Source organism: Acanthisitta chloris, unplaced genomic scaffold (genome assembly GCF_000695815.1).
Source record: "Acanthisitta chloris isolate BGI_N310 unplaced genomic scaffold, ASM69581v1 scaffold8441, whole genome shotgun sequence".
NCBI classification, from domain to species: domain Eukaryota; kingdom Metazoa; phylum Chordata; class Aves; order Passeriformes; family Acanthisittidae; genus Acanthisitta; species Acanthisitta chloris.
The window spans coordinates 28568-42136 of record NW_008654286.1 but is presented as its reverse complement, the minus strand read 5'-3'; the positions used below and the strand labels follow the sequence as shown (position 1 = coordinate 42136).

At 38.2% G+C, this 13569-nt stretch overlaps 1 protein-coding gene across 1 annotated transcript in view; it reads right to left on the bottom strand.

Moving 5' to 3' along the window:
* LOC103810528 overlaps nucleotides 1–13569 on the bottom strand; it is a 55052-nt gene that overhangs the window by 13042 nt on the left and 28441 nt on the right. Inside the window, exon 13 of the mRNA XM_009083432.1 lies at nucleotides 4482–4533. Coding sequence (XP_009081680.1) covers nucleotides 4482–4533 — 52 coding nt within the window. The remainder of the gene's footprint in view (nucleotides 1–4481; nucleotides 4534–13569) is intronic.

Genomic DNA, 13569 nt, shown 5'->3' with positions numbered 1-13569 from the left:
GGGAAAAAAGTATAAAAAACCCAAAGAAATGCTCTATCCAGTTTGCTATATTTTAAAGGAAGACAGATCCCCCTCTTTCCATGTCCCTCTATATACTGCAACACTACATGGAATTTTGCGTCACAACTCTTGAGTGCTGGATCCCAAAACCTGAATGATTCCAGCTCTGCCATGATATAACTTCCTTTTCTTAATGTCGCTGTCTGTAGTAAAGACATACTTCTCTTTGGATCCTGTATTCACCTTCAAATAAATTTTATGAAATAAACTAATAAAAATAAATCAAGAGGAGGTATTTTGGGATTATGTTGAGATGAAAATATGAAATAAAAAAATGCTTTGCTCTTCATCTTCCACGATGAGCTCTCCCCTCCCTGTCCCTCACAGATTCCCTCAAGGAATCTGAAAAACACATAGCCAAGTTTTCTATTTTATTAGCTAATTGGACTATTTACTGTCCTGGTTTAAACCAGGATACAGTTAATTTTCTTCCTAGGAGCTGGCAGAGTGCTGTGTTCTTTGAATTTAGTATGACAATGATGTGGATAACACACTGATGATGTAGCTGTTGCTGAGCAGTGCTTACTCTGTAAGTCAAGGATTTTTCAGTCCAATTAGAAGGTGCACAAGCTGGGAGGGAGCACGGCCAGGCCAGTTGGCCTGAAGGGGCCAAAGGGATATTCCATACTATAGAGCATCATGCCCAGTATATAAACTGGGAAAAGTTGGCTGGAGCTGCTGATCACTGCTGGGGGATGGGCTTGGCATCGGCCAGTGGGTGGTGAGCAACTGCACTGTGCATCACTTGTCTCTCTTGGGTTTTATTCCTCTCTTTTTTCACCTTCCTTTTAATAATAACTTCCAATTATTAAACTGTTCCTATCTCAACTCCTGGGGTTTATCTTCTACGTTTTTTCAAATTCTTCTCTCCATCACACTGGGTAGGGGAAGTGTGTGAGCAGCTGTGTGATACTTAGTTGCTGGCTGGGATTAAACCACAACAGTCCTTTTTGGCACCCAACACGGGGCTTGATGCTTTGAGATAACAACAAATCTGACTAGAACATGTTAGAACAAATTTATTACAAGCATTCATTGTATTAGTTTAATAGCCACCGGTCACAATGATCTATTTGCTCCCAGAGTTGATGTGTTTGTTCTTCAAGTTGCATTAGGCAACAAGTTCTTCAAGTCACATTATACCTCATTCACAGTATGTTGCTCCCTGTTCCGATGTTTATCACCTGTGGAAACTGGGCTGAGGTTATCAAGTGGTTGTACTTTGTAACACTGACTTATGATATGATATAATTGCTGGTTGTGAAACTAATCTAGTATTTGCACTCAGCATTGCTGTTGTCACTGTACTTGGGGAGTCATCCATCAGCAACTATTAATAATTATATCTTTTCTCCTCAGGGACCCAGGCCAAGGGGGACACACCTCCCTTCAACTTCCCCTTCTCCTCCAGGCTAATTACAATAGCTCTTCAGCATTTTTAATACCCATGGGATATTCAAACTGCCATGCTCCTATTGCTATGTCTTCTGAGTATGTTTCAGGTCTTGTTTAAGGACAAACAACTATTTAAGAACAACTAGAGACCTGCCCTGAGGCTGGATAGTTAAGAGTGGCAGTGTAGGACTTGTCCACGATGTACATGCTATAGAATGAGGGGTGGATACTGTGCAAGTGTAAGTCCCACATTCATTTTCTTCCTAGTGGCTGGTGCAGTGCTGAGTTTTGGACTTACTATGATTCTAACGTTGATCATGCTGATGATTTAGCTGTTGCTCAGTAATGCTTTCTGTAAGCCCAAGACTTTCCAGCGTCTCATGCTCTGTCTGTGAGGAGGTGCACAAGGAGCTGGGAGAGAGTAGTGTCAGGACTGCTGACCTGAACTGGCCAAAGGGACATTCTGCACCATTGAGCATCATACCAGTACAGGAACTGGGGGTGCTGCTGCTGGGGGATGGGCTGGGCAGCAGTCAGTGTGTGGGGAGCAATTGTATTGTGCACCACTTGTCTTCTTGGGTTTTATTCCTCTCTTTTTTGTTATCTCCCTTTTTGCTACACTTGTTATTAGTAGTATTACATTTTACTTTATTTCAATTATTAAACTGCTCTTATCTGAACACATGGGTTTTATCATTTTGCCATGATTCTCCTCCCCATCCCACCAGGGTCTGGGGATGTGAGGATGTGAGTGAGCAGCAGTGTAATACTTAGTTGCTGACTGGGGTCAAACCACAACATTGTTGAATATGTAAGCAATCATGTAGAAAAAATTAACTGCATCCTTTTCAGCTGTATTGCAGGACTCCCGGTAAGAACGACTCAGACACAGAAACAGCTTACACCACCACAGCAAAACAATATACACCAACTTAGCTGAGCAGTTATCAGTGCTCAGTTGTCAGCAAATGTAAGATAACTCTACTTAGCTCTCTTTCTTAAGATTGTCCTTAGAGAATAACTAATGGTGACAAAGGCCTCAAATGCTCATACAAGAGGAACAAAAAAAAAATTCAGAAAAGCTGTTCTTGCCTTCAGCAGATTTGCTACAATTTTTCTCCCTACAGAAAAGTTTTAGGTTACCTTTAAAGTGCACGTGGACAATAACTACTATTTGAACTGTAAAACCAATGGTGATCTATGATAAAATTGGAACAATTGCATAAAAGCAGTGGAACATTGAATCCAAACAGACACCTAGAAAGGTGTTATCAAACACAAAACAAAAGAACCCACTGTGGTAATGTTAACATAACTGAAAATCTGCTTATGGAGTTTTTTTTGGTTTAGGTCAAATGCTGAGCTAGAGCAACTGGACTCTGTAACTCAACTTCCAATCTAGAAAATCAGTTAATTCTTACCTTACTTACTCCGTAATCTCTTGCTAGACTATAGTTGTTAATACAGGGCTAACATTTTGAATCACGGACTTGAATCACTTACACCACATTTTACATAACCTTCACTATTACTGCAGGACAACAGCGTAGGGCACATTGCATTTTGCTAATGGCATATTGGTGCACTCATCAGATTCGTTATGCAGAGCAAGGACTTTGATTTTCTGTATTCAAAACAGTAAATGAGACACTGCTTTCTTTCCTTGTTAAATCAGGTTACTATTTAACATCAACAGCATTTTACCAAGTCTGGAACATGGTGCTAATTACTAAGTTTATATTTAATTTGATCAACACCACAGTGGTAGGCTGAACTTTTCATAAAGATAATGGTTTCATATTAAACTTGGAAGAGACAAGCCATTTGTATAAAGCAAAAAAAAGTGACAATAAAAATAAGTACTTGAACTTCCTTAGACAACAAGAAAGGTGGGTTTTTTAATGTTTTTCCACTATGTACAGTTTATAAATAAAATTACAGTAACTAAATAGTATCACCTTTGTATAGCTGTAAAAATTGTTTTCCACTAATGCAGAATACCACTTAAAGAAAAATGTAACATCTGGGCTTGTTTGTGTGAGAAAGCTCTTACTGAGTGAGTATTAGGATGCCTTGGCATGAGAGGCTTGCAATAGTGACAAGTCAGTTAAAGGCCTTGGAAAAAGAAGGGCATAAACATGGTTTTGTCTGTAGTCTCCAAAGTATAAATTAAGTATCTGATGGCATTCAGAAGAGCAATACATATAAATCCAACCATTTTATGGTTTCAGCAAAACCAGTTTCTTCAAGTTTATCTTGAAAACTTCAATCTAGGCAGGGGTACATGTGTAACAGAAAAGAAGTACCAGAGTAATGTATCATCTTACACTGTAATTTCTCACCTAGGACTACCTAGTTACCTCAACTGTAAGTTCTTGGACTGAAACTATTGGTATGAACTAAATAGGCTCCTCCATGACACTCAGCACAATAGTTGCACAGCCTTTCATCATTTTACAGTTTTTGTAATATAGTCAAGAGCAGAAATTACTACTTCTATTTTTATAGACAGGGTATATGGAAGGAAAAGGTTCAACTCTTTGATAAGGTAAAACCTCTGTGAATCAGAGGAAATTCACTTATTTTAATGCTTATTCCCAGTAGTATATACAAAACGTAGACTCCACAGAAAGCCAGATGTGTCCAAGTTGACAAGATTCATGCTCCACTCTCTGAACACCCAACTGCCTACTCTTTAAAGAGGCACCATTAACTGTAAAAAAAAAATAAATTCTGAAATACTCTATGCAAATGCAGAAAAAAATAACTCAAACCTACAATTCTAGGAACTTGAAAAGAGAAGTTCAGTTTTGATGTAAGATGTTTCAAATGTTGCAGCAACTAAAAGGCAAGGCTGACAAGTTCAACTGTTGCAAAACACTGTGTGAATAACATTAGTCTCAGAGAAAATTCATCAAAATACTTTGCAGTTTTAGAACTCAAAGTCACCAAAAAATGTCAGAGTCAGCAGGATTTTTCCAATTACTTCAAATTAAACAGAGCACAGGCTGTAAGCAGTGTCTTACCTGAACATTGCTTTTGGGATAATAGAAGAAAAATGGCTTCAAAACTGGTGACCTAGACACAAAACAACAAGCATAAATGCACTTAACTAGAAATTAATCAAAATGTTAGATCATACATCGTTAGACTATTCATACACCAAACACTTGGAAAATTAAAAGCCATTCAACCATAACTAGCAATGGCTTTCCAAACCACTTTGGAAAGCCTGAGGAGTGTAAAAACTCCTTAAGTTCCATTATTAAGAAAGTAAGAGTTTGTTTAAAAAGCCCAAGATAATTTTACTGGGAGAAGGTAGCCAAAATATCACAAATGTGTTCTTGACAAAGGATGTCCTTCGTGATTTGAAGTCTACTGCTCTATCAGTAGCCCCTCATTGATACCTAGGCTAGTTTCACAGGGCCACTGAAAATACAGCCACAGTTTCTTCCCCCATCTTCATGTGCAGTATTTGCTTATGACACAACAGTTTTAGATGCTCTCATGAGTAAGCATGAAAAGGTGTGAATATAAATCATCAGCAGATTTTAGCCATATCTAGAAAAATACTGAGTCAAACCACAATTTTTTTGTATTTAAATATGCCCAATATTATTCTGTTCAGCTCACTCACATAATGGTTTCATGCTAACACTCTGTGGGATGTTCTGGAACATTTGACCTCACATTTCTAGGGGAAGTGAGCTGGTACAGACATAAGTTTGGTGTGCCCATGTTCCAAAACAACAGTTACAAAAGCAAACTGGTTCAGAGATCTGCATGTATTAGCACATGGTGGAGCTACTGCATTGCCATAAAGTCACATTCGAAGTTCTCCCTACATCTTATTAAGCAGACATTCTTATGTACTGATCAGAGACTTATGTAGCTCATATTCAGTAATTCAATAAAGAATTTTACTATTTGCATACATATCTTGTAGCGCTCACTATTATCTTTTTATCAGTTATTAAGCATAGTGTGAAACATAAAGCTTTAGTTCCTTCTGTGGCTGCTGTTTCAAGGTGGGGAAGCTTGTGGTGAGTGGCATAACACTATCATTACACATTACAAAGTTAATGATCAGGAGTTAACTTACACTCTGGGGCGCCCTCCAACAATTCCAGTGAGGCCAGGTGCTGGAAATGGAAATTAAATTTACAAAAGAATGATTAAAGCCACCTTCAAAATATTAGAGCTCATAGCTTATTGTAGCTTGAATTGTTCCTTCAATACACATTTAATAAATATAGGAAAATATCTGGCAAATTACATATGCTCTCATAACTTAATAAAACTGAATATTTTATACAACAGTTAAAAAGGCAAAACATGTAACTATGACTTTAAGCAAATAAAAATTAAATGTGCAAAGCACTAATAAACTAAATCTTTAGATTCTTCTTCCAAATATTTTGTGCACCAAAGCCAACGAGGCAATACATTTGATAGAATTAACTTAGCTTTAGCCTTTTCGTTGCTGCTGTTTAATTTTAAAGAGAGAAGAGAAACAACTCTGATCTTGGATGCGGTTTGTTTTAATATTTGTTGAACATGACTTTGCTTGTTTAGATTAATTGTTTCAGATTAACTTGCATCTTTCCCTGAAGCATTTTTACTAGCTAACTTGCTTTTTAAGGTGCTGGGTACTGCAGATCCCACTCTCTCTTTTTGACACATAGGCAATTTAAGGGCCTAAGTCACTAGCACGATCCCAGATCTGCAGTATGCCAGCACTGTGAATAGACTCTTACTTATTCTCAGTATCAGGTTGCTTGGCTTTACTACCATTAAACCCATCTGCCCAGCTTAGTACTTCTGAAGGAAACAGTTCTGCTCTCCTCATCCTGAGCATAGCTTCTCACACCTTCTTTCTGGCATGGGCATGATACATCAGAGCTCTGTATGGTATTGCAGGGGAAACAAACAGCAAAGTGCATACACTAAAAAGTCTAGGAATTAATTAACAAGTGTGTTAAGCAGTCTCTTATGAGTGCTATGCCCAAATTTATTCTGGCTAAAATGGGCTTCATGTTTTCTCCAGGTGAGATCTCCCTCTATGCTCCAAACAGACTAAAAGCCATGTAACTGTGCTGTTGTGGTACTAAGTTCACAGTGATAAAACCTCTACTTCTCAGCAGGCTGTTCTGGCTTGGATTCAGTGCCTTGATAATGTGCACACATACCAGTGGCTGCACAGACTACAGTCTTGCTACACTGGCACTCACTGGAAGTGACTTCCCTATAACAGTGGTTAACGACGTGTTTTAATGAAGTTTTAGAAGAGGGATGCTGTTATGTAGCCCTTATCTTAATCACACTGCTCTATAATCAGAGACGTATTTGGAATCAACCAAACTAAACTTCAGTGCACATCTGAATGATTGACACAGAGATGGCAATCACATAACAAAGTTATCAAAGAGGTCTTCTGCCTAAGGCTAGTTCATAACCACCCTGCCAGCTTGGCCAGTGTGCCACTATAGTACTTGTACATTGTAACTGATTCACAAGATGAACAGATTTTGCTGAGTAGATTTTTAGCCAGAAGCTGAAGAAACAAACCAACCAACCTCAAAACACAGCAACCTCTTGGAGGTGCTACAGGTAAGAACAACTACTAGGGGTCTGAGTATTAACCCTCCCTCTTTCCCAAAAAAGACCCTACAATATAACACAGAAAAAAAAAGCCTTAAAAATATGCAAGCACCACCTCCCTACCCACTAAGTTCTGCTGAAAAAACATGGCAGTGGCTAGAATATGGAAGAATCCCTTATAGTAGTGTTACCCAACTTTAAATGGCTGAGTGAGGTTTCGGCCCTATGCATCTTACCCGTGCACTTCCTCAAGCAAAAACTGCCATTCAATAATAAAACCAACTGCAATTGAATTCCACACCCAGTTTATTTATTTAGGTTGTTGGGGGATAAGGGTGGATATGGTAAGGTCATGCTGCAAATATAAGTTCATAAAGCTAGTTAAATTATCTGTGGATCGTCACATGGGTCACTTCCTGCTAGGCAGCTGAACTGCTCATTAAGGATACCAGATTTGCTCTGACATCCATTTCAACTTCCTGAAAGCTCTCAAAGAAAGCTCTTTACTTGCCTGCTGTCATACAATGGATCTTGGCTCCTACAACAAAGCAGCTCTCTAAACACTGACAAGAGAACAATTCACCTAAGAGCAACCACTGCTCCGCTCACACCTCGCGGCTACGATAACCTTCTACTGCTGCCTGGTCTTGCTGCTCCTCCAGCACAAACTGCTGTAACAGCAAATCTGTCTCTGGACAGCTACAGCCACACATAAATGCAATTGCAGAGCAAAGTTACACCAATATCCCAGATGCAAATTATTAAGTTCTATCTTATGATTATCCAATCCATTGTTTATGTGAACATAAATAAGATTTGAGCACTTATAAGTCAAATTCAATTTTATCTAGATGCAATTCCTATTCAGGCTTCAGGCAGAGAAGATGAAGCAAATCTTAAATTGATTGTGGCTTATGATCAGTGACTTGTTATTTGTGCAAACAGCACTAGAACACTACACCTCAGCCCAGGGCTCAGATTCCTATTGCATTTCCCATAAACCCAAAGAAGGCAATAGAAGGCCAACTACAACCAGGTAACAGTGAGCTTGTCACTGTAGCCAGACCTACTTCTGCTAAGTAAACTGTGACCTCCTTGGATCAACCATTGCCCTGAGACAACTTTTTTAAGAAGATCTCCTCATGCTGTACTTTATGCTTACTTTGCATCGCTTGCTTAAGTATCTGTGCAGATGCTCTCCCTCCCTCACTTCTGGAAGACTTTTATCTACAATGACACAATTTATCATACCTGTAGAGAATATCAATCAGGCCGCAGTGTCATGTCACTAAGATGATCAGCTAAATTGAAGCTCTTATCTCCTTTCCCAGAAACTTTACATGACCACTTTTTATTATCAGAGCTCTATTCATTAGTTCCTCAAGGCAGATAAAAGTATCATCCCATTTGCTACCAGTAAACCTCTTGAACAAGTTGCTTCACTTCAAGTTGAAGAACAACTCACCACCACCATCTGTACCTCACAATGGCATAAAACTGACACACTGCAAAATGGGCTGAATACCTTTATGTTGGGGACCTTCCCATGAATACATTTATATCCTGTTCGTGTACATGGGTAGATACAGTATTTGTCTGGTGTAATCATCAAACTGAGTATCATGACACTTATTTTGATTCAAGCATTTGATCCAAAACCCCACCATTTCCGAGAACGTTTTTCCTCACGGTGTCTGGGGAATTAACCTGATAACTACAAATTCTCCAGTTGCCTGAGTATTTAAAACCAATGAGGTGGTACTGGGGACTACTCCATTGGAATTTCACTGCTTTCATTAACTTTCAAGTATATGGCATGGGTGGAAAAACATCAGGCATTAGTGATTCAGCAGCAATGTAGTGACAGATATGAATGTAAATAATACAGGGTGAAGCCCATTTGAGATACACTCCTGGTTTCAACAGTTCCACCGTTTCTGATTTTGCATGTGTGTTTCATTTCTCCAGCAGCCTCTTGTTCTTTCTATTTTCTCACCCTATGAAATACATCTGTGGATGGACTTGCAAATACAAATACTTTTTAAAATCATATATGATATGCAGGAAAAAGCAGCAAGTTTCTGATAAATTTCATGAACAGTGGTATTAGGCAAACAAAAGAGTACTGGAAAAATGAATGTTGCTCTCAGTTCAGGCATTTCAGGGAATGGATCCACTGAAAACCAGCACTGACAAAATAATGCTTAAAATCAGCCCAAACAAGCACCTATTTCAGTATGTAGAACCACCACATTCTAATAGATTATAATCTATGCCACAGATATCACACCCTGTAAAATGCCCTGCCGCAGGAAAAGCTCCAGTTGAAACCTGCAATCAACCTATGAGATGCAAATTCTCAGCTAAACAAGCTTTGTTCCTTCCAGCTCTCCTAATTCCCCACTAAATTTTCTAATGGTGGAAGAGCCTTATGTTTTACATCCTTAATAGTGCCTCTGCCCTATTCAAATCCTGTTTTAGTGGTCACACCCAATTTTGGATTATAACTTCTTTTTCTTTAATCTCCTTTGGTTAAAAAAAATACTTCTGTACAATTCTGTATATTTTTCAACAGAATAAAGCATTATGCAATACATGGAAGAAAGATGCTAGACTGCATGAGGCATTTTGCAAAATGCCTTCAAGCCAAGTGTGAAAATGCTTTGACTACTGGAAATCTAAAAACCTCTATGCACTTTAAATTGGTGAGCCTTTCTTTGAAGCTTCACAGAAACCCAAAATACAGTGATGTCTCTTCTCACCAGATTTCAGCTCTTGACCCTAAATGGTTTGCCCGTTGTATTTCTAGTGATTGAATTACCTTAACCAGAAGGTTATTAATGTATTTACTGCATATTCTAAGGAACGATACACATATTTACATATAAATCCAGACAAAGTAGTGTACTTGTCAAGCATTATTTTTTAAGTGATCCAACTAGACAAATCTGCAGTCTCAGGATTTATACTTAACAGTTCTTGCAATACAGTTGAGCACAAGTAGAAAATGTATCTCATCTTTTTTTACAGGGGTTAGTTGTATGTTCTTAATTACTCTATCTATGTCCTCTAAAACCAGCAGATAGTTTATCTTCTGCAGCATTATTCTCAAAAAATGGGACAGCAGTAAACTGCTAGAACAAGAACATTTCTGAAAGTATCTTCCAACACACTTAGGAGATCAGTCATAATATTTACATATACTCAAGCACTTTAAAATCTCAAGTTGTATTAACCAGCTGTCATCTTAGTGTCAAACTCCGGTCATTTTAATGTGAAATAAGGGTCAGCACATGATTTCAGCTATTAGTAAAACATTTCTTAGCTACTGAACCCATGTTAAACTACAAATGCCAGTTTCCCACAGTAAGGCTCTTCTTGAGCCTCTTCTACACTGCAAATCACTCAGAATATAAGATATCTGAATTAAAGAAGACAAACTATATGCACTAAATCAACACAAATTGCTTAAATTCTAACCACTGGGCTGACTGGACTCTATATAACAAGGATAATTTGCTGAGTAATACAAACCTGATCTGTGATTGTTAGGTTCTATGAAGTGAGGGTGAAAGGCTATAGACTGGACAATTCAGAACTGCACTGAACTCCTACAGGTTACTACAGATTTAAAAATCTGAGTCTATGTGTCTAGGATTTTTCACTGCTAAGTATAGAAAAGCTCACTTTATAGAATAGGAAAACAGCTGTGAAGACCCCACTATTGAGACTGAAGAGTACAGACATTTAAAATTATTCTTTTTTTTTTTTTCAAGACCATACACACATAAACCCAAACTTGCTGGCTGCTGTTAAAAAAATATTGGCTGTTAAAAACTTTCAGACTATTGAGGACTAAACAGAAAGCATAATTTTAGGAATAGAAAGTTTAACAAACTCAGGTGTTAATCGTAAGATAAAAAAGAAAAAGATGGGATTAGGTGTGTTTGGCCTTTTTTTTTCTTTTTTAATTGCTTGTATCCCTTTAAGTTCATCAGAAAAGCATAATTCAAATGGACTGATTAACTGTCTGAACTGGTAAACTAAATACCATGCTCAACTGAAGTTTACAGTAAATGCCTTGTATTCTAAACAGAAAATAAACAACAAATCGCTCCTTAATGTATGGCATGTCTATATACAGTAACTGCAAATTCTTCTCACATGTCCCACTGGTCTTCAACAAAAACAACGAAAATTTAAAAAGCATTAGAAAAAAGTGTTAGGGAACAGCTATGAAAATCTCAGTCTTTCACTCTTGTAACAGAAGCTCCTTACAAGATGCAACATTCTCAAACTTCTCTCCTGCAGGTCTAACAACTTGTCTACATTGCAGAGCACAAACACACACATTCCAACACAGAGACAGCATTCATTCTTTGTACACAGAGGAAGGGAGCTCATAAGAAATGTGAATTTCAGATCAGCACAATGCCTCTAAGTGGCTGTCTTTCTACTGATTATCAGCAGTAAAGGTCTACCATAAATAGAGGGGGAGGGGGGAAAACAGCACTCTCAAATTGATCAGAAGCTATACAGTGCTCTCCTTTTATGAGGCCTAAGTTTTACTATCCTTTACAAATACAAACACACAAGAATGTATATTCAAAAATAATATGCTGCAAAGTAATGCACAAGTTAATAAATACTGACATTAAGGCCTTAAATTCACTATGCAAGCTACAAAGCACATCTCTGACACTCAAGACCTAACATCCAAATTTTTAAGTCTCTGAAATGAAGCATTAGGAAGATCACTTCTCAACAAAATTATTGTGCTTTTTAATAACAGAGAGAAAAGAATTTCTTTTCCTAATTCTGCTGTTCCTTGCAAAGTCTGAAAAACTAACTGAAAACTCCCTCAGAAAGTTTATGAGGCAAATAGCTAGAAATTTTTTACTGAAGGGATTAAAATTTAGCCTTAGTGAAAAATACCAAAACTAAGGTTTTAGTACTGACTATTGAAGAACTTAATACCTATTTTACCTACAATTTAGAATTCCCATATTAAGGTACTGTCAAAATAAAACTACCTACTAACTCTAGCTGAGGGCTCCACAAGTAGTGACTAGCAGGCTAAAACCACCTGATAAAACACCAAAAGTGACAGTGCTCTTGGATTTCACCTCAAAATATGCAGCAGGAGCTCTTGTGACTCTCCACTCTTACTCTGAGCCATCAAATCTCCTTTCTCAATCCCTCTTCTCCTCTACTTCCCATTCCAAAATTTTAGCCAGCTTGGTTCTCTTAAATATTGATAGAGCTCTTCTTAGCATTTCTTACAGGGAAAGCAAAGACTCTGACTCAAATTCTTTTGTGGTTATGCTTTCTTCCACTATCTCAGGAAACCATCTGTAAAGCAGACAGAATACTTTCCACTGTTACTAGATGTTAGAAAGCTTAGCTGATGGTCTTTACAGAGCTTGCTAGAGATTCTTGGATGAAAGGAGCTATATAGGAAAATTATCATCTGTACAACTGTCCCCACATCACTTAGAGTAAAAGACACCAAACTGCTATTGAGGTGAAAGAACAGTTAAAAACAATCCTCTACAATCACCAGATACAGTCCAAGTAGAAAAGCAAAACTTTTCCTTTTGTTTTCTTCCTTTTCCATTTTCTCTGGTACAGATCTAATAAGTGTTCTTTGTTTCTTATAGGTCACTCTTAAATATCTAAACATTACAGAATGAAGTGTTTCAGTTCAGGTGACATCACCCTGCAAGTCAACAACTTCTCTTTTCTCCCTGCTGTCTGTTATGGAAGATTTATAATTTGCTCCTGCTTTTCCTCAGTTCTTCATTAGCAGAATACACAAAATAAGAAAGAATAACCCTTCTTTTTGCAATGACTCTCATTGTCTCTCTCTCTCTCCTCCTGGGAGTAAACTAAAACAGGAGAACTGGGAGGGGCACAATCAAGCTGGCAACCCTTGAAATGTAGGACTTTGTTGTTTAAAAGATTTTCATCAGGAAAAGCCACACATGCTTAAGATCTCACTTGGTGTGCATCCCCACAACTGATATAAGCCACAGGTTACATCACACAGACTCATCTCATAGGCATGCTCCATCCATGTAAGACATAGCAGTTACAGCTATTTTCATTCAGTGCCCAGTGAGACAAAGTGGTGCAGCACTGTTCAGAACAGGACCTCAGGTGCTCACTGCCCAGAGAATTTACACAGGGTAATCGAGGTTCAAATTCTGGGTTCTTCTTTGCCCCCCCATAAGAATAACCAAACTCTGTGACCCCCCCGTAAGAATAACCAAACTGCCATGTGGCATGCCCTGCCTCTCACTTGAAGATGTGACAATTTGGAGAATTGTAATCATTTGCAGAACTGCCCCAGTGAAATAGAGAGGAGAGAAAAAAAGCTGATGGAGAAGGGGCTGGGAAATAAACATTAAGCGTTGTTACTAGAGAATTCACCTGGGACAACAGCAATCTCAACAATCTTGGTTCTGGCTTCTGTTCCCAAGATCACTTACCCATCTATCCAATCTCGTCTAC